The sequence below is a fragment of the Cynocephalus volans genome, chromosome 7 (assembly GCF_027409185.1).
Source record: "Cynocephalus volans isolate mCynVol1 chromosome 7, mCynVol1.pri, whole genome shotgun sequence".
Lineage (NCBI taxonomy): Eukaryota > Metazoa > Chordata > Mammalia > Dermoptera > Cynocephalidae > Cynocephalus > Cynocephalus volans.
The window spans coordinates 101,048,985-101,070,718 of NC_084466.1; the positions used below are offsets into that span (position 1 = coordinate 101,048,985).

Here is a 21,734-nt window from a genome sequence, read left to right on the forward strand (position 1 = left end):
ATTCTACTTGAAATATTTCTTGACACTGCAGGCTCACAATCTTTCTCACTCTGTATGCATTTATTAATTCTTCCTTGCATCCAGCTAATTTTTAATTTTTTAATAGGAACTACATATATGGGACACAAAATGAAAAAGATACAAAAGGGTGTATGGTGAAAAGTAACTCTGTCTGATACCTTCATTCCTCAGTTTCCCTTATCTAACAAAATCTATTAGAAGACCCATTTCTAACCCCCCCCCCCCAATCCCACCATGAGCAGCCAGAGTTACGTAGACAAAATCACACAATTCAATCACTGGGCAAAGGACCACCACCGAGCATATTGGGCACAATTCTTGTGTATCAGGTTTCTAGAAAGAGTTTTCAAGGGTTTTGGTCCTTTTGTTTAAAAGTATAAAAGTTATACCAGAAGTCAATGGACAATGCCCAACACTGTTGATGGATGTTTCCTGATTTTTAAAATTATAAATTAAAAATATAATAAAACTAACACAATATTGTTACAAAATCAAAATAGAACAATAAAATATGTAATAAAAAAATCAGTCTATTTTTATTCCAGACCCCAGTTCTACTCCCCCCTCTCAGAAATAGCCTCCATTGTAATTTCTTGTGTTTCCTTTCAGAAACCTTCTGTGTAAAATACACATACACATCACACACAGTCCTTTGAAAAAAAAAAAAAGGAAACGTATCTAGAAAGTACTTGTTGTTTACCTCATGTGCTCACTCATATGTAGGAGCTAAGAGAGAAAGGAAGGCAGGAAAGAAAGACCACAGTAGTCCCAAGATCCAACAGAGGGAGGGAACATTCCTAGGGCTACAAATTGAAGTTGAGGGGAGAGGGGGAGGGGGAAGGGGAGGGAGGTTGGGGGATAATTGGAAAGGGACAAAGGGTACAAAAGCAATTTCTGGTAATGGGTATGTCCCCAATATGAATCTGGCCCCCACATCATGAGCAGGAGGGGAGACAATCAGCTTTGTATCTCATGAATATTCAAAATAAAGAAAGAAAGAAAGAAAGAAATTATTTCAAATAAATTTTTTAAAAAAGTACTTGTTATTTGAGGATAACCAGACTTGAAAAAGTTCACCTAAAGTGAATCCACTTAAAATTAAGACAAATATTCACAGTAAATACTGATTGAATTCCTGCTTTATGCAATGAGTTTTATTAAAGAGAAGATGTGTGATCCAGAATTCTAATATTTGCTGTGCTGTGTTGATTGTTGCTGGGAGGAAAGGTCACAACTATGGTTCATCCAAGTTGTAGCATGTATCAGCACTCCTTTCCTTTTTTATAGATAACTAATATTTCATTGTATGTATATACTGTGTTTTTGTTTACCCATTCATCATCTGATGAACATTTGGATTGTTTCTAACTTTTGGCTATTGTGAATAATACTGCTATGAACATTTGTATACAAGTTTTTCTTTGAACACCTGTTTTTAATTCTTTTGGGTATATATCTATGAATAGAATTGTTAGGTCATACAGTAACTCTGTGTTTAATTTTCTAAGGAACCACCTCATTCTTCGAACCTCCCTGATGCTGTTCCCTTTGCTCTGTACCATGATATGGACTTCTTATAACATTAATCTTCCAAATCAGTGATGATTAATTAAATAATATTTGGATTAATTAGTATCTGGATTAATTGATGAATATATTGTTAATAGTCAAGTCTAACATTCTGTTAGTCACTAAATGGTAGGCCATGTGTTACCTCATATTGTACTTTAAATATAGAAAATCATATAATATTGATTGAATACTTATCTCTCTACTTTTAATTAATTTAGTCAATGCACTGGGTTGTCAGAAGTAAAAAAGACCTGATGCTGGAAGAATGTGACCAAACTCCCACCAACAAGACTGAAAATGAAGAATGGAATGAGCAAAGAGAAATAAAGAAAGAGGAACTGGCTTCAACCACAGAGGAAATGAAGCAAAAAGAATCTGAGCCCCTGGAGAAGTCAGTCTTTCCACAAAATCCAGATTCTCCAGGTAAGTCGTGTTATATATATAGCTTTGCCAAATGGAGAAGTTCGAAAATTAAAGATCTTGGTTTATATTGAATTTATTTTCAACCTTTTCCAATCTGCACAGTAGTGCCAAATTTAAGAATTGGTTTAGTATCTTAAAAGATACTTAGCATTGACACAGCAACTAGAAGATACATACGTTGCTCACAAAGGAAACCTTGAGGCATTTCTCAGAGTACTTCTGCTTTACTGAAATAACACTAACATTTATTGAATGTTTACTATGCACAAGAATACTCTTTACATATATTACTTTACATCTATTATCTCATTTAATATTAATTTCACATATGTTAACTTATTTAATTCTCATTTAATTCTTACTACAAGCTTGTGAGGTTGGTACCAATATTCTCATTTTACAGATGAGAAAACTGAAACCTGGGGAGGTTGAGTAATTTGCTCAAGCCTATACTGCTTGCATGTGGCAGGGAAGGGGTCAGAACGAAGGCAGTGTGCCTTCAGTCTGCGTTCTAAGGCACAGCACTATTGTGAGATGATAAGTATCTCTACAGACATTCTGAATCAGAGTATTATAGAGGTTCAGTTCCTGGCTCCCAAGCTACACTGAGTTCACATCCTAGCTCTACCACTTATTGTCTGTATTACTTGGCAAAATTTCCTTAACTTTTGTAGGCCTCAGTTTCCTCATCTATAAAATAGGGATTATGGTACTATCTTCTCATACAGTTAACATGAGGACTAAAAGGGGAGATCCATGCAAAATGCTTAGCACAGTGATTCACCTATAGCAGGCCCTGAGTAAATGTTAGCTATTATTAACATTTCTTTAGCCATCTATCTAGCCATCCATCCAACTGTGTTTATCTAGTTTAGGTGTGTTATATACACACCTGTAACTATCTCCCAAATTCTTACTTGTCGAGTCTCAGTGTTGTGATGAAGCACTCTATTAGAATTTAGTCTTTAAGTAGAAGGTCCTGAATACCTTTGAATACTTGTACCCCAAAAGATAATTAGATAGCTGGTGATGAATTATAGCCTCTCTAGAAATGGTCACTTTAAGTCTTTTTGGGGGGAGAACTTTTGCGTGTTCTCTTCTAGGTGGGATTGAAGATTCTTAGAGTTTGATTCATGTGTCTCTGCTGGTTACCCAAGAGACCTCTGTAGAGTCCTCACATTGATTGCATCAGTCTCATAACTGGAAATGGTTATAATATAACAAACTGATCAAAGCAGAAGCCTGAATTTCAGAGAAACAGGGATTTAAGCAAACACATGTGGACAAACACTGCCTCCCTGACCAACATCAACGGAGGCAAACATGCAGATGTTCCTTCTCTTAGACTGGGAATGTTCAGTTCTGTTCTTCCTGTCGGTTTCAGACCAAATCTGAGTTTAGCAGAATTGGAAGTGGGGTTGGGGTTGGGGTTGGACACTTTAGAGACTCAGGCATGATGCTAAGGCCCCACTTAAGCCCTTCTCATAAGATTCTATGGAATTTTCTTTTCTTTCTTTCTTTCTTTCTTTTTTTTTTGGTGGCTGGACATATGGGATCCAAACCCTTGACCTTGGTGTTATCAGTACCATGCTCTACTGAGTCAGCTCTAACTGGCCAGTCTGAAATTTTCTTTCCTTTTTTTTTTCCGACCGGTAAGGGGATCACAACCCTCGGCACGGTGTTGTCTGCACCGCGCTCAGCCAGTGAGTGCACCGGCCATCCCTATATAGGATCCGAACCCGCGGCCTCGGTGCTACCAGTGCCGCACTCTCCCAAGTGAGCCACGGGGCGGCCCCCTTTCTTTCTTTTTAAAAATAGTTATCCAGATATTGAAAAGGAAAAAAAAAAACAAAAAAAAAAAACAGAAAAGAAATATGGGCTTATTAAAAATTCAAAGCATCATATACAGACAATAACTTAGGTTCCACCCCTGTCTCTTATCCTTCTGGGCTCCTGCTTCCTGAAGTAACCACCACCTATGCTTACATGTGTTTCCTTCCACACTGTTCTCAATGCTAGTACAAGTGTATATAAGTAAATGTATACTTGTGAGAGCTTTAAAAATAAAGGGCGTTATACTGTGCACATTCCTTTGTGTTACACAGGGGTTAAGAGTGCAGACCCGAGAGCCAGATTCCAGTTTTCGACTGATGAATTGTGTGACCTTGGGCAGGCTAGTTAACCTGTGTCTGAGTTTTCTTCTTCATATAATGTTCAAAATATTGTGTGTACCTTGTAAGGTTTTTTTTTTTTTAAGGAGTAAATAACTTAATAGACGTAAAATATTCAGACCAGTGCCAGGCACACGGTCAACACTTTTTTAGTGTTAGCTTTTATTATTATGGGACGTCTCCTTAGATACTTATATTCAGAATGAACTCATTCTTTTTAACAGTTAATACTGTTCCACAGTGTAGATATATCATGATGTTAAAAAACAAAATTATGACAAGTCTAGTTTTATAGATCTTAGTTGGCTTTTATTGCAATTCTACAATCAGGCAGCAGTCTGAACCAAAAATGGTTCAGAATGCCTGATCCCACCACATGTGCGAGTCATATTTATAGCCAGAGAAAAGGAAGTGATATCCAGAAGCAACCTGTTTGGTTATAGCTCAGCATTTGCCTTATTGGGGCATGGTGTGATGAGTTGGCAGTCGAAGTTTGGCTGCTGTGATTGGCTGCATGCAAAGGTAATGTGGCTGGGTGGAGAAAAGTTCAGCAAAAATATCAAGCTAAGACATGCCTTGAAGCTCAAGCTGAGGTGGCCTCTCAGCTCCATTTTAGTTGTCTTAACCAAACTGATGCTGTTTTCTTTGTAAATAATTTACTCAGAACAGATTGTGGTGCCAGTTTTGATGTCCTCACACTGTGACGTGTATGCTCTTATTGTGGTTAAGAATGAAGTTCAGGGGGTGACAGGAGGGAAGGATCATTGTTCTGAGAAGCTATTGTTGAAGACGAGTTATGAAATTCTGCCAAAGGCTGAATTTACTAGTACTGTATTTCTTAATGCTGTTTAAGATGTTATCGGCTCTTCTGAGGAGTGCCTTAAAGATGGAGTTTGATATATCAAAATGCAGTTGCATGATTATTTATAATTTCATTTTATTAGTGTAAATTTTTATGCATCAGTATTTAAGGAATATTATTCATGTCAGCTTTACCAAGCCCTGAGTGGCTTCTCATATATTACTTTTCAACATGTTTGTTAATTCCCTCAAGCAGTGCTTGGTACTTACTGTCAAGTTTGCCTTTTGATGCCTTTTCTCTGATGAGCAGCCGCCAGACAGTCCCCATCACATTCTGACCCTTCATTGCAACTAGTAAAACATGGATCACAGCCCCTGAAAACTGGTGTGCAGAACAATGTCACTTTTACTTTCTTTCTGTTTAAATATGCAATAAATACACCTTCTGGTAAATACAATTCTCGAATCAAATAGTTTTGTGTAACATCCTGGAGTAAACAAACAAACAAAAAAATTCAAATGTAGCAGATGCTGTTGGAGTGCTGCCATATACCCTAGGCACCTACCGTTCCAGGCATTGCCAGCCCTATGGCCTGTAACACAAACACTGTGACTCTTTGCCATAGGGCTTTCTCTGCCAGTGGAGCCTGCTTGGCAGCTAATGAGCAGGCAGTAAGTGCGAGGGAGTAAATTCCCTTCGGATGCCGCCATCAGACTATACTAAATGGGAGTGGGAGGCTAAATTGCCCAGTTCCTTCACCTCTCACCTGGGATAACTCCAAGGGGTTTTTATATTTTCTCCAAGGGTTTCCCAGTGGCATCAAGCTCCAGTCACTCATGGTGGTAACTTATTTGATAATGTACCTTTTTTAGATTTGGTTGCCTTCCCCGTTCCTCCACCTCCTGGGATCACCTCCCAAATTAGCCAGTTTGATTCAAATTCTTGTCTGCGTATTTATTTCTAGAGGAACACAAACTAGAAACTACATCTTTTTAAAACTACAGAAGTGGCATTTACTTACTATAGAAATGCAAGAAATATGGTCAAGTAAAAGGAAGAAAGTACAACTCATAATCTTATCACCTAAGGAAATATCTATTATTGATATCTTGGTATATTTTCATTTATATTAGTATACCTAAAACTAAGAGGATCATACTGTACATATTTTGTGAGTGAGTTTCAATTACAGGTTGTCAGAAAAAATTTCCTTTTTGCTTTTTTCCCAAATGGAAATTCTTGAGATTTGTTTTCTCAGGTAATTCTTAGAAAAGAGCAAACACATCCTGTTTTCATGAGATAACCATTGTTAATTATTTTGTGTATATTTTTCCTGAGTAGATATTTAAATTTTATTTTCAAATATCAATGGAAGCATATTTTATATATTATTCTGTAACCTGCTTTTTTATTAGCAATATCATAAACACAAAAAAGACACAAAGCATACTTGTTTATTGAAGGAAAAAAAAAGTAAGCAGAAAAAAAAGGTATAAAAAATGAAAACCACATCTATTCCAACTTCTGGGGATAACTACTATTAACATTTTGGTGCACCTTTTTTTAGACTTTAAAAAAATTTTGCATAAATGATATTCATGTAAATAGTGGATTTAAGAATGTATAAACTGTTATCTGTCACTTAGCAATATGTTATGAGCATTTTTCTATGACAGTAAATATTCAAAAATTGTGAGTGATTGTATCAGTTTTTTAGCCAGCTTTCTTTTGCTGAAGATTTAGATTGTTTCTTAATTTTTAAAAAACATTTATAAATGGTATCATCATAAAGATCCTTATAGTTAAACCCTTGGGCACATCCATTATTATCTCCTTAGGATAAATTTCTAGAAGTGGAATTATTGGGTCAAAATCTTATACATTTTAGTGTGTTTGATAAGTATTGCCAAACTGCCTGCCAGTAGTTTTGGCAATTTACACTTCAGTAGTGAAGAAAAATGACTTTTTCTCTAGTTTTCAACAACATTGTTTATTATAATTAGAAAAGTCTTATTACCATGGAATTCTATTACTTGTATTTGGGATACAAATACTATTGGGATTCATAAAGAAATCCTTTATCATTGACCTTTCACTTTTTGAAAGGTTTTTGAAAGCTGTGTTTTTGAAAGTTGTTTCCAATTTCTTTGTTGGTGAATTGTCAAAATTCCTGCCACTGAGGCATTTATACATTTCCTTCTATTATTAAGTATTTAAACATTTGAGATCCCCTCATTAATATAAGTGATTCATAAGAATTCCAGAGTCTGCTTAAGATAATGTTTCTGTAAGATACTAATAATTCATAGCAAAGATTTACCCTTACATTTTACTTATTGCAGTAAAATCTTATCCCCAAGCTGTTTTACTGTTACAAGCTTAACTTTTTTTTTCTTACCTCTGATTTTAAATCTTTCTTTTCTCTCTTCTAAAGGCTTTTCAGATGTGAACTCTTGGCACCTTCGTTTCCGCTGGTCTGGGGATGCTCCTTCAGAACTCCTGAGGAAGTTCAGAAACTACGAAATATGAAATGTCCCTGCTCCATAAAAGAGGAGGAGCAACCCCGTTCCCAGTGCAGTCTTTCTTCACATGTTAAAAATGTCAAGTTTATATGTCATGTTTGTGAATAGCTGACTACCAACGGATTCCTCCATCTTGGATCTGTTCTCATAGTGTGTTGTTTAAATGAGAAAATTTTCAGAAGACTAGTTTCTTCCAATATTTGCATAAATTAAGGCTTTAGATCCTGAGTAGATTTATTATATGTGTTTTCCTGTTAATGCTATTTATAGAAATCCATTTAAAAAGTTGATCTCTGTATTTAAATATGTCATTGATATACCATGATCTCTACTAGTGCTGGATGTACAAAAAGTGTTTTCTGACTCTTGACCTAAAATGAAATGTGAAATTACTTGTTTAAACTCCATGGAGTAAAATAAATAATTTTCCCAAAGTTCATAAATGAGTTTTTAGTTAAACTGTATTTAAAAAATAATTTTAATAGATATTTCTAATTTAATAATTGTGAATTTAGAAGACTTATTTGAGGAAATATGTTTTTACAAGATTTCTTGTGTTATATAAGCAAGTGATAAATTTATAAATTATGTTCTAACTATGAAAATGGGCCCGTTAGGTAACATAATCTCTTTAGGTTGGAATTCTTGATGGTCATATGTAGTCCATGGTTATTTTTGAGTTTGCAGAGTGGAATAAAAAATTAAGAAGAAAAAAGATTTTAGAGCAGGAATTCCTCAATGACAGAGTTTTCATTGGTCTACAGCAAAATGAGAAAAGATAAGAATATGGCCTGCATCTTCTTTGGTCTGAATATTCTGGATGTTTGTTTCCCTCAAATTCATATGTTGAAAACCTAACCCCCAAGGTGATGGTATTAGGAGGTGGGGACTTTGGGCGATTCGGTCATGAGGGTGGAGCCCTCACGAATGGGATAAATACCGTTATAAAAGAGGACTGAGAGAGAGACTCCTTGAGTCCCTTCTACCATGTGAGGGCACAGAAAGAAGGCACATTATACGAGCCAGACAGTGGGCCCTCATCAGACACCGAATCTTCCTTGACTTTGGACTTCCCAGCCTTCAGAACTATTGTTTATAAGCTACCTAGTTTATAGCATTTTGTTACATTAGCCCTACAAACTAAGACAGTAAGTTTTTTAAAAAGCTAAATATATTCCATATAAAGGGCCATCCATCATTCAGAAATTAGGTCCTTCCTACCATTGTGGTTTAAAATGTGCTTACTTTTATGAAATGATGTGAGAGTAGATTGTATTCATTGGCTAGGACTGCTGTAACAAAATATCGTAGACTGGGTGGCTTAAACAACATTTCTCACAATTCTGGAGGCTAGAAGTTCAAGATCTAGGTGCTGGCAGGTTTGTTTTTTTCTGATGCTTCTCTTGGCTTGCAGATTGCCACCTTCTTGCCGTTATGCTCATATGGCCTTTTCTCTCTGCATGCATATCCGTGGTGTCTCTCCCTCTTCTTATAAAGACACCAGTCAAACTGGATTAAAGCCCACACTAATGACCTCATCTTAACTTAATATCCTCTTTAAAAACTTTATCTGCAAATAAGGTTACATTCTGAGGTACTGGGGGTTGGGACTTTAACTTGTCAAAATTGGGGGAACATAATTCAGTCTGTAAGATAGATGAAAACTTTTTTAAAATTGAAACTTATTGATTATACATATTTATGGGGTACAGAGTTATATTTCAACACATGTATACAATGTGAAATGATCAAATCAGGATAATTAGCATTTTCATCATTGCAAAACGTCATTTCTTTGTGATGTTAACATTTGATCTCCACTCTTCTAGCCATGAAAAAAACTAATATAACACTATATTGGTAGCCTTAATTTTATTTAAAATTTTACTGTTTTGTCAAATCCAAAAGTCAGGACCAGCTTTTAGAGAATTATTTCTATTACCACTTTACCACTTCAGTAAGACATAGTTTGCCTTTGATACCATTTCTACAAGTTTTACTTCAAAACCAGAAAATAAATGCAAAACTATAGCATAAGTTAGTAAAATTAACTTTTGGACAACAATTGCCTGTTGTGATGCTTAGTTGGCCCAGGCATGCACTCAGATAAGTACTATATTGAATAAGTGAATTTTTGAATCTAAGAATCAGGGTTTCTTTTCTCTTTTTTTTCCCCAGACCGTCTGATTTATAGTACTGGTAACTTTGAATAACTTGTTAAAGGAAAAAAACACTCCCACTCCCATGCTCCACTCTATTTTTGTAATAGACTCATTTCCCAATTGTTGACAAGACAGAGCACTAGCTCTTATTTATTTTTCTCTCCCACGATGCCTGAAAACTCCCAATAAGGAATGAGAAATAGCTCCACTTTACTGGAGGTTTATGATGGATCAAACTTGTGCTGAATACTTTATATACTTGATCCCATTGAACTTAGCAGGAGACCTTTTACACTGAAACACTTAAATACTCCCCTGACTCAAAGTTCTGAAAGGGAGGGGACTCTGCCTTGATAATGCAGTCCTTTGAAAGGAAAGTGAGAGGAAAACTGGGCAACTTTTCTTCAATAATTTGTTTGAATTCCCTGGTGTGTCTGGCACAACCACAATCGGATGTATGTATAATAGCACATTTTCAAAGACACTTATTTTTGCATTGTGGCTCAACTTCATGCCATAGCAGACTGATTGTGAAAAGATAATTTTACATGAAGATTATTAAGCTCTTAAGTCAGTTGTAAACGGTGCAGATAATAGTTTCTCTTACATTTGATAATGAATGAATGAGGCACATATTTTTTGAGAACATTATTATGTGATAAATATTATACTAGCATTTGTGTAGGATATTAAAATGCCTAAGTCATATTTATGCTTTCAAGGAGTTGATATTCTAATGAAGTAAGACAGGTGCATGAATATCTATAGTTTATTTATTTGTTTTCACTTTTAAGCAGCTGGCTGATACTGGGATCTGGTCCTTTGACCTTGGTGTTATAACATCACACTCTCACCAACTGAGCTAACTAGCCAGGCTTTGAATACCTATAGTTTAAAAGGAATACATTGAATTAGTTTAAATATGTAATGTTGCTTAGAACAGGACAAGTAAGTACTATGTGTATTAGTTACTATTCTAATTACATTATTATGTGTTAAGTCTTGTGTTAATCAATTAACAGAATTATGTCCTCCCTTAACTTCTTTCCCCCAATTTTCTATCTCAGAGGCACCTTTTCTTGCATCTTTCCTTAGATATCCTGTGCATTTATCCACATAACAGTCGACCTCCTGTATCTACTGGTTCTCCATTTGCATCCACAGATGTGCATAGGTTATATGCAAATACTATACCATTTTATATAAGAGACTTGAGCATCTGTGGATTTTGCTATCTGTGGTGGTTCCTGGAACCAATTCCTCTTGGATACTGAGGAATGACTATACATGTGCCTCTGTTCTTTACTCAAATGGCAGCATACTTTATTCACTCCTATAAACCTTCCATTTACTCAGTTAATATAGCTTGGAAATTTTTCCATTTTAGAATATAAGTGATGCATCGCTCTTTTTACCTGCTGCGAAGCATTCCATTGTATGGATAAACCATAATTTATTTAACTTGTTCTCTATTGATGCCTTTTCAGGCTATTTACATTGTTTTTGCAATCACAAATAACTCTGTAATGGATAGGTTTGTACGAAAGTATACCTGTAAGATAAATACCTAGCATTGAAATTTCTGGAACAAAGAGTATGTCTGTGTATTCAGAATTTGATTACCACATTCTTAAGCAAACAACAGATGCAATTTGGCAGGTTTCAGAGATTTTAGGGCCGTTGGATTGAAAAATACAGGAAATAGTGCTTGTTCATTGGGATTCTTGACTTTAGTTTTTTTAACTCTAGACTAGATTTTATTGAATGGCTCAGTCAGAAGCACTGTGCTAATGGAACAATTTACCCAGCACCTCCCCTAACCCCTAATACCAGGGAGCGCCAAAGATATAAACCAGTAATAACACTACTGCACTTGACTAGTCTAAAATAAAAAAAAAAAAAGCAACAATGTAACCAGAGTACACATTTCTTCTGGCACTTTCCACAGAGAGAGGTGAAGAACAGGGCCTCTTTTCAGTATTATAACTTCTTGCCTTTGGGTGTTCTGAAATGTTGAAATACAATTCTGAGACATATTTGCTTTTGAAGTAAAGGGCAACTCAGCATAGCAACTCTGGGAAACCTAGGCAGAATTCACAATTTCTTATGAGTCCAAATAGTTCCCAGTACCCAAGGGACATATTCCCATCCTGTCAAAAATACGCCCCTTGGTGAACAAATTAGAAATACAAAAACAGATTTTGCAGATAGAGCTTGTAAAGAGAGAGCTGGATATGGAGAAGATAAGGTTGTTTTCCTGCTTATGAGTTTTCATATCCTTTCTCTTCCCAGATCCAATGGTGGTTACAAGATCAATCACAGCAGCAAGTGTCAATGACTAATACAGTTACTGAGGGGGTCTTTAATTTCCTGGAGGCAAACACCATTACCTGTCACCTCCACATCACAGTTAGGAGATGCCAGGACTACTGGGAAGTCAGTGATGGAAGAAATTATAAAACAGATGCAATTGCTGAGAAAATGATGAAATGTCTCACAATGAAAGATTTCAATTCCTTTCAATTTCAGGTTTTGTGATATGCATCACTGTGGCCGTGTCTTTAGTGCTGCTTCTCAGCTCTCTGTGTCATCTCCCTCTCACCGTGAGGGGATATTTTGCATGAAGTGGCTCATTCTCATCCTTTCTCCCCCCACCTTGCTCGTTAGTTTTTTCCATTGTTTTTGCCTTGATTATTTCTTGTATTAATTGTAGAATTTAGGTTAGGTTTGTGGAAAACTGGATTTTTCTCTGGCTCTAACCAACTCTGGGACTTAGGACAAATTACTTGGGCTCTCTGATCTAGTTTCTTCTATCTGTGGCTGGATAAAAGGATCTTACCCTAGGAGAACACAGGATCTCCCCGATGACCAGGCCCAGACTTGGCCAGTTTATGACCTCGGAAGGGAGCCAGGACAGAGTGGGGACTGGTGAGGAGAGTGCAGGCCACAGCAGAAGTGGAGGGTTACTGAGGACGGGGAAGGCAGAGAGAGAGGACGTGTCTTCTCCAGCATTCTTTTCTAATAACTCTTCCTTTCTTACTGTTCTTTTAAGTAAAAGTGCAGAGACAGAAAGGGAGAGATCCCAATTAAGTAGGTACATCTAAATACACCAGCCTTGAACACTTCAATTATCTTTTCACAGGCAGCTGAGTTTGATGCCATTCTCGATAGTATCCTAGCTCTAAAGACAATGGTGAAGTTTCTATATTAAATTCTTTCCAGCTCATTAGACCATTAGCGGAGGCTCTAAAACAGGCTCTGATAATAATACTAATAATGACTACCTTTAACAGTTTCCAAAGCATTTCCTCCTGAATCTCGTTTGAACCTCACAACCAACCTTAATTTCTTGAGGAATTTGTAGCTTTTGCTGTATTCTAAAACCACAATAGAATGTAAAACAAATTTTTTGTATTAAACCATTTTTCCTTAAGCCATTGGTTCTCAACCTTGGAATCACCTAGGGAACATGAAAATCCTGGTTCCCACCTGTGATACTGGGAAATATGTATTTCGTCTTTTTCCCTGTTTCCTAACATACAGCTCCTATAAGCCTTGGAATCTCTGGAGTGATAAGTGTCTTTCATATGCTAACGCGATGACCGGTGGCTAGGGACCCCTAGATAGCTTCAGGAGGGGACTGGTCCCTGGAAAAACCAAGGCATGATTAGAGGGTTGGGATTTTTAGCTCCACCCCCTAACCTCTGGGGAGGTGAGAGGGGCTGAAGGTTGAGTTGATCACCAATGTCAATGATATATCAATAATGCCTTTGTAATGAAGCCTCCATAAAAACCCAAAAGGACAGATTTGGGGGTGGTGGTGATTCTGGACAACTGAACATGTGAAGTCCCTGGAAGTTGGTGTGAAAAACAGAGCATGGAAGTTTGCACCTCTTACCCCATACTTCACCCTATGCGCCTCTTCCATCTGGCTATTCATCCATATCCTTTGCAATATCCTTTATAATAAATGGGTAAATGCAAGTAAATGGTTTCTTTGACTTCTGTGAGCTGCTCTAGCAAATCAGTCTAATGAAGGAGGGTGTCTTAAGAATCCCCGTTTATAGATAGTCAGTCAGAACCAAAGGCGACAATCTTGGTTTTGTGATTGGCATCTGAAGTGGGGAACAGTCTTGTGGGACCGAGCCCTCAACCTGAGGGATCTGAGGCTATCTCCAGGTAGTCAGTGTCAGAATTAAATCACATTACAGGACACCCAGCTGGGGAATGGGTGGCAGCTGGTGGGAGAAATCTCCACATATTTTGGTGACCAGAGGTGATGCATTCTGTGTAAGAGAGGAAAGTAGGAAAACCATTTTGCTTTTTACTGTATCTCAGTACCACCCCACCCACCCCAGAATATCTGATTTCATTGGTCCAGGTAGGAATTTTACAACTCTTGGGTAATTCTAATATGCAGTTAAGATTGACAACCAGGGTGGCTTAAACAAATACAGGTTGTGGGTGCAATGGTTAATATCATGATGGATCTCCCTCTTCTGTGCCATCCTTTATTTCTGGGGGTCCTCATGGCCCCAGGGGCACTCCACCTGGCTCCCAACAAGCCTACGAGCTGCAGCCACACTCTGTTTCGGCCAGAGCACTCTCTTCCTCATCTCCAGTTGACAGGCTGCATAGAGCATTCCCTGCTGTGGGTGCGAGGCACCTGCTGGAGGGGAGAAAGGTGGCCTCCTCTACCTGCAGCTTCTCAGGCTTCTCTTCAACAGTTTCTTAGGGTCTGGGACTTGCCCCCTAGCCAGGTGGTCACAGATCTTGACAGCCTGGCCTGACAGGAGCTAGCTCTCTCTGACCATCTTCCTCCTTTCCCACCGTGGCCCCATCCAAACCCTTTTCCTCCCCTAGCTCCAAGAAAAGAATACCTGGGCAGATGAAGGACAAAAGAGTTAGAGAGAGAGAGTGTGTGTGTTTGTGTGTGTGTGTGTAGAGGGGAGATAAAAATGCTCAGTTTCAGAAATTTCATCCACGTCCAAACAATGGAAATGTGGTATGGAAAGGTTGAGAAATAGCTGCCAGTAGTGATGCGATGTGAAGGTTGTTTACCAGATAATACTTGAAGAGAAACAACTGTGTGGCCTTAGGCAAGTCCCTTAACTTCTCTGAGTCTATTTCTTCTCTTATAAAATGAGGAAATGTAAAATGAAAACAGGAAAAATATGAATCAAAACCAGACTGGCTGATTTAAAAAGTTTCTTTGGGTCTAAATTCAAAGACTCAGGGAGTCTATACATTGCAGCAAGGACACTACACTGGTAAATACACATTGTCCATAGTGTAGAGTATACGATTAAGAAGGTAGCTCTGGAGACAGCACCTACCAGAAATGTGGCCTTAAGCAAGGTCATTAACCTCCCTGTGATTCAGTTTCCTCATCTGTAAAATGGAGGTAGCAACTACCTTTATGTAGGACACAAATATAAACTGTTAATAGTAGTGCTATGGTTTGAATGCGTCGTACCCTTCAAGGTTCATGTTGAAATTTAATCCCTATTGTGGTGGTCGTAAGAGATGGGGCCTTTTGGAAGCGATTATGTCTTAAGGGCTCTGCTTTCATAGAAGGATTAATGCTCTTGTAAAAGAGGCTTCAGAGAGAGTTCATCCTTTCACCATGTGAGGACACAGCGTCCCTCCCCTCCGGAGGGTGCAGCAGCCAGACGCCGTCATGGAAGTGTGGACTCACCAGACACCAAACCTGCAGTGCCTTGATTGTGAACTGCCCAGCCTCCAGAACTGTGCAAAATAAATTTCTGTTGTTTGCAAGTTACCCAGTCTGTGGCACTTAATTTCTTTATCATTATTTTTTGGTGGCTGGCCTGTGTGGGGATCCAAGCCTGTGGCCCTGGTGTTAAAAGCCTGCGCTCTAACCAACTGACCTAAATGTAGTTAACGGAATTGGTTCTTTGATTTTTTTTGGCAACTGGCCAGTACAGGGAACCAAACCCTTAGACCTTGGTGTTACAAGGCATTGCTCTCACCAACTGAGCTAACCAGCCAGCCCTGTGACATTTTGTTATAGCAACACAAATGGACTAAGACACGTAGCAACTGGGAGAGAAAGAGAGCGACTAAAACAACTTTAAAAAAATTTCCCTCCCATTCTCTAGAATGGTGATCAAGCATCACCCAGAAGCTTGTCTCAAATGAGCATTCTTGGACCCCACTTCAGACTGACTCAATCAGAATCTGTGAGGGATAAGGCCCAGGAATCTGTTTTTAACAGCCTCTCCAGGGGATTCTTAAGCATGCTAAAGTTTGGGTAGCACTGTTCCAGAATCTTGATCCCCAAAGTGTGGTGCAAAGCCCAACATCATCAGCATCAACTGGGAACTTAGTAGACATGCAGAATCTCGAACCCCACTCTGGATTTGCTAAATTGTAATCGGTGTTTTAACAAGATCCCCAGGTATTTCTATGCACATTAAATCTTGAGAAGCATTGACCTAGAAATGCACCTCTAATATGGTAGCCAAGAACCACATGTGGCTATTAAAATTAAAATTAAATTAATCAAAATTAAGTAAAATTAGAAATACAGTTCCTTATTTGCCCTAGCCACATTTCAGGTACTCAATAGTCACATGGGGCTGGTGGTTACCATTTCAGACAGAGTTGATTATAGAACATTTTCATCATCTCAGAGAATTCTACTGGACAGTACAGCTCCAGCATAATTATTATCATAATTTTGGATAGTTATAGAGCATCTAGACAGAGCAGATTTCCTGGGACAAGATTGATAAACTCTAATGTTTACAAGAGCCAAGCAGATGAAATAATGAGTGAAGCAGGCCAATTATGAGAGAACCAAGAGTACAAGCACAGTGGTAAGTGGCCAATGGTACTCAGCCTCCATGCTGGGCTGCAATAGGGAGTGGTGGGGACTTTGGTAACCTGGGAAAAGCATGTTTTGATCCAGCCAATAGTTACCATGGAGGAGGCTAGGCTGGATAGTTCTGTTTTTAAGTGGCTATTAATTTAGATTTTATGTGATTCTTAAATTTTGATCACTAAATCAAAAATTAAAAAATGCTGTTCTGGCCAAGGAAACATTCCTGAAGGCCCAATTTGACCTTGGTGTTGGAAGGAAGCTGGAAACCAAACTGGCTGATTCTGCCCTGCCAGTGTCTGTGGTTTTCCTTGTGTGTATCTTCCTTTCCTGCCTTCATTTTTTCTTCTTCTTTTTTTTGGATCTCCTCTTTGCTTTCCCTTCCCTTTTCTTTTTCTCTTTCTCCTTCTCTAGTTTTTCTTCATTCAGTAAACGTTTAGGGACTCAGGACACAAAGATGAACCAGCCTTGCCCCTCCTTACAAAGGACCCATAGTTTAGTGGGGACTCAGACATGAATGTAGATAATGAAAGTGCACTTTGAGGCGTGCTATAGTAGAGTTCAAAGCCCTATAGAATGGTAGGTTTAGGAGTAAGCTGACTTTGTGGGGAAGGAGGTCAGAGAGGTCTTCACAGAGGTGTGGATATCTGACTGGGTTTTGAAGGATGCATAGGAGTTCTCCAGGATGAAGAGCTGGGATGAGAGTGGGAGATGGTATTTTTAGTGGAAGGAGCACCTTGGAGGCTTGATAGAACTTGGTGTGTTTGGGAAGACAAAATTTTTCTGAGTTATTGATGTGTAAGGCATGCAAAGTTGCTAATTAGACCTCCTGGTTCTTAAAAGTGTATCAGCTAGCTCCTCTTCTCCATTGCTTGACCCACCTCCGCCTCTCTCCTGGCTCCTCTCACCATGGCCATGTGGCCCCTGGATCTACAGCTTTCCTCTTGGTCCCTCTTTTCACCTCCTACTGCTGTCTCTCCTTTTCACTCCTTCCCTCCTGCCAAGATCTCCTGACATGCACTTTAAATTCTTGTCACTCAGAGCAGTTCGGCAATCCCCCACCTCCTAGTCCCATAGTCAGTTTCAGTGAGTGAAACCATCCAGTGTTCAACAAACCAGAGGGCGGAAAAGATGCTGAGATTGTTAACCCACCTCCTAGGAGGGTGGTTTAAATATCACTGACTCCAAGGACTTTACCTGCATCCCGATTCAAACAAACTTAAACAACCAAGACAATTTATGAGACAATTGATATTTGATTACTGACTGGATCAACATTTTAAGGCATGATTATGTTACTGTGGTCATGTTAGAATAAAGAGTCTTTAGTTTTAGAGATACATCAGATATTTATGGATGAAAGGATATGAGGTGTGGGATTTGCTTCAAAATAACATAGGAGGGAGGGGAAGTGGATAGGGATCCAGATGAAAGAAGAGTGGCAGAGAATTGATGATTGCTGAGCCCGGGAGGTGGGTCCATGAGGGTTCATTATGCTAGACTCTCTACTTCTGTATATGTTCGCATATATACTATGCTCAAAATACTCCATGTTATTGGCTGAATTGTGTCCTCCCGAAAGATTTGTTGAAATTCTAACCCCTAACTCCTTGCCACCTCCCAAATGTGACTTTATTCAAGATAGGATCTTTTCAGATATAATCAAATTAAGATGAGTGTATTAGTCTGCTTTCTGTTGCTTAGAATAAATGAATCTGGGTAATTTATAAAGGAAGGAAATTTATTTCTTGCAGTTTTAGAAGCTGGGAAATCCAAGGTCCAGGAAACACATCTGGTGAGGGCTTTCTTCTTGGGGCTCTGTACAGAGTCCTGTGACAACACGTGGCGAGAATGGCAATAGCCAGAGATCTATCCTTCTCTCTTGCTCTTCTTATAAAGCCATCAGAACCATGCCCATGACAACCCATTAAACCTGCAACCCATTCCTCCATGAATGGATCAATCCGTTGGTAAGGGCACAGTCTTCGCAATCCAATCACCTCTTATTTTTTTTTTTTTTTTCAGTATTTTTCTATTTTATTGAACCTTTTTTTGAACTAAATTCAAGAAAAGAATTACTTAGGTTAGAAAAGCATCAGTTAATGAGGTTGACACCAGCTGCGTTGTATGTGTGTCCTAGGCTATGAAATAGAAATGAAATTTCTTTTTTTTTTTTTTTTTTTTTTTTTTATTTTTATTTTTATTTTTTTTTAAAATTTTATTTTGTCGATATACATTGTAGCTGATTAATGCTCCCCATCACCAAAACCTCCCTCCCTTCTCCCTCCCCCCCAACCATGTCCTTTCTGTTTGTTTGTTGTATCAACTTCAAATAATTGTGGTTGTTATATCTTCTTCCCCCCCCCCCGGTTTGTGTGTGTATGTGTGTATGTGTGTGTGTGAATTTATATATTAATTTTTAGCTCCCACCAATAAGTGAGAACATGTGGTATTTCTCTTTCTGTGCCTGACTTGTTTCACTTAATATAATTCTCTCGAGGTCCATCCATGTTGTTGCAAATGGCAGTATTTCATTCGTTTTTATAGCTGAGTAGTATTCCATTGTGTAGATGTACCACATTTTCCGTATCCACTCATCTGATGATGGGCATTTGGGCTGGTTCCAACTCTTGGCTATTGTAAAGAGTGCTGCGATGAACATTGGGGAACAGGTATACCTTCGACTTGATGATTTCCATTCCTCTGGGTATATTCCCAACAGTGGGATGGCTGGGTCGTATGGTAGATCTATTTGCAATTGTTTAAGGAACCTCCATACCATTTTCCATAGAGGCTGCACCATATTGCAGTCCCACCAACAATGTTTGAGAGTTCCTTTTTCTCCGCAGCCTCGCCAGCATTTATCGTTCATAGTCTTCTGGATTTTAGCCATCCTAACTGGGGTTAGATGGTATCTCAATGTGGTTTTGATTTGCATTTCCCGGATGCTGAGTGATGTTGAGCATTTTTTCATATGTCTGTTGGCCATTTGGATATCTTCCTTAGAGAAATGCCTACTTAGCTCTTTTGCCCATTTTTTAATTGGGTTGCTTGTTTTCTTCTTGTAAAGTTGTTTGAGTTCCTTATATATTCTGGATATTAATCCTTTGTCAGATGTATATTTTGCAAATATTTTCTCCCACTCTGTTGGTTGTCTTTTAACTCTGTTAATTGTTTCTTTTGCTGTGCAGAAGCTTTTTAGTTTGATATAATCCCATTTGTTTATTTTTCCTTTGGTTGCCCGTGCTTTTGGGGTCATATTCATGAAGTCTGTGCCCAGTCCTATTTCCTGAAGTGTTTCCCCTATGTTTTCTTTAAGAAGTTTTATTGTATCAGGGTGTATATTTAAATCCTTAATCCATTTTGAGTTGATTTTAGTATACGGTGAGAGGTATGGATCTAGTTTCATTCTCCTGCATATCGATATCCAGTTATCCCAGCACCACTTGCTGAAGAGGCAGTCCCTTCCCCAGTGAATAGGCTTGGTGCCTTTGTCAAAGATCAGATGGCAGTAAGTGTGAGGGTTGATTTCTGGATTCTCTATTCTATTCCATTGGTCAGTGTGTCTGTTTTTATGCCAGTACCATACTGTTTTGGTTATTATAGCTTTGTAGTATAGCTTAAAGTCAGGTAGTGTTATGCCTCCAGCTTTATTTTTTTTGCTGAGCATTGCTTTGGCTATTCGTGGTCTTTTATTGTTCCATATAAATGTCTGAATAGTTTTTTCCATTTCTGAGAAAAATGTCTTTGGAATTTTGATGGGGATTGCATTGAATTTGTATATCACTTTGGGTAGTATGGACATTTTCACTATGTTGATTCTTCCAATCCAAGAGCATGGAATATCTTTCCATCTTCTTGTATCCTCTCTAATTTCTCTCAGCAGTGGTTTGTAGTTCTCATTATAGAGATTTTTCACCTCCTTGGTTAACTCTATTCCTAAGTATTTTATTTTTTTGGTGGCTATTGTAAATGGGCAGGCTTTCTTGATTTCTCCTTCTGCATGTTCACTATTGGAGAAAAGAAATGCTACTGATTTTTGTGTGTTGATTTTGTATCCTGCTACTGTGCTGAAATCATTGATCAATTCCAACAGTTTTTTTGTAGAGGTTTTAGGCTGTTCGATATATAGGATCATGTCATCTGCAAAGAGGGACAGTTTGACTTCATCTTTTCCAATCTGGATGCCCTTTATTTCCTTCTCTTCTCTGATTGCTCTGGCTAGTACTTCCAACACTATGTTGAATAGGAGTGGTGAGAGTGGGCATCCTTGTCTAGTGCCTGTTCTTAAAGGAAAAGCTTTCAGCTTTTCCCCATTCAGGATGATATTGGCAGTGGGTTTGGCATATATGGCTTTAATTATGTTGAGATACTTTCCCTCTATACCTAACTTATAGAGGGTCTTTGTCATGAATGAGTGCTGAACTTTATCAAATGCTTTTTCAGCATCTATAGAGATGATCATATGGTCCTTGTGTTTGAGTTTATTAATATGGTGTATCACATTTATTGATTTGCGTATGTTGAACCAACCTTGCATCCCTGGGATGAATCCCACTTGATCGTGATGAATAATTTTTCGTATGTGTTGCTGTATTCTGTTTGCTAGTATTTTAGTGAGGATTTTTGCATCTATATTCATCAAGGATATCGGCCTGTAGTTTTCTTTTTTGGTTATATCTTTACCTGGTTTTGGTATCAGGGTGATGTTTGCTTCATAGAATGAGTTTGGGAGATTTGCGTGCATTTCAATCTTTTGGAATAGTTTGTAAAGAATCGGTGTCAATTCCTCTTTGAATGTTTGGTAAAATTCTGCTGTGAATCCATCTGGTCCTGGGCTTTTCTTTGTTGGGAGCCTTCTGATAACAGCTTCAATCTCCTTTATTGTTATTGGTCTGTTCAAATTTTCTACGTCTTCACGGTTCAGTTTTGGGAGCTTGTGTGTGTCCAGAAATTTATCCATTTCCTCCAGATTTTCAAATTTGTTGGCGTATAGTTGTTTATAGTAGTCTCGAATGATTCCTTGTATTTCAGATGAATCAGTTGTAATATCGCCTTTTTCATTTCTAATTTTTGTTATTTGAGTCTTCTCTCTTCTTTTTTTTGTTAGCCATGCTAATGGTTTGTCAATTTTATTTATCTTTTCAAAAAACCAACTTTTTGATTCGTTGATCTTTTGAATTGTTTTTTGGTTTTCAATTTCATTCAGTTCTGCTC

The 21,734-nt window shown here is 38.1% G+C and overlaps 1 protein-coding gene across 1 annotated transcript in view; it reads left to right on the plus strand.

The window, feature by feature from the left end:
* DNAJC12 (DnaJ heat shock protein family (Hsp40) member C12) overlaps positions 1-7,891 on the plus strand; it is a 34,909-nt gene extending 27,018 nt beyond the window's left edge. The window contains exons 4-5 of the mRNA XM_063103148.1: positions 1,812-2,016; positions 7,424-7,891. Of these exons, the coding sequence (XP_062959218.1) occupies positions 1,812-2,016; positions 7,424-7,518 (300 nt within the window). The 3' untranslated portion in view covers positions 7,519-7,891. The remainder of the gene's footprint in view (positions 1-1,811; positions 2,017-7,423) is intronic.
* The last annotated feature ends 13,843 nt before the right edge of the window (positions 7,892-21,734 follow it).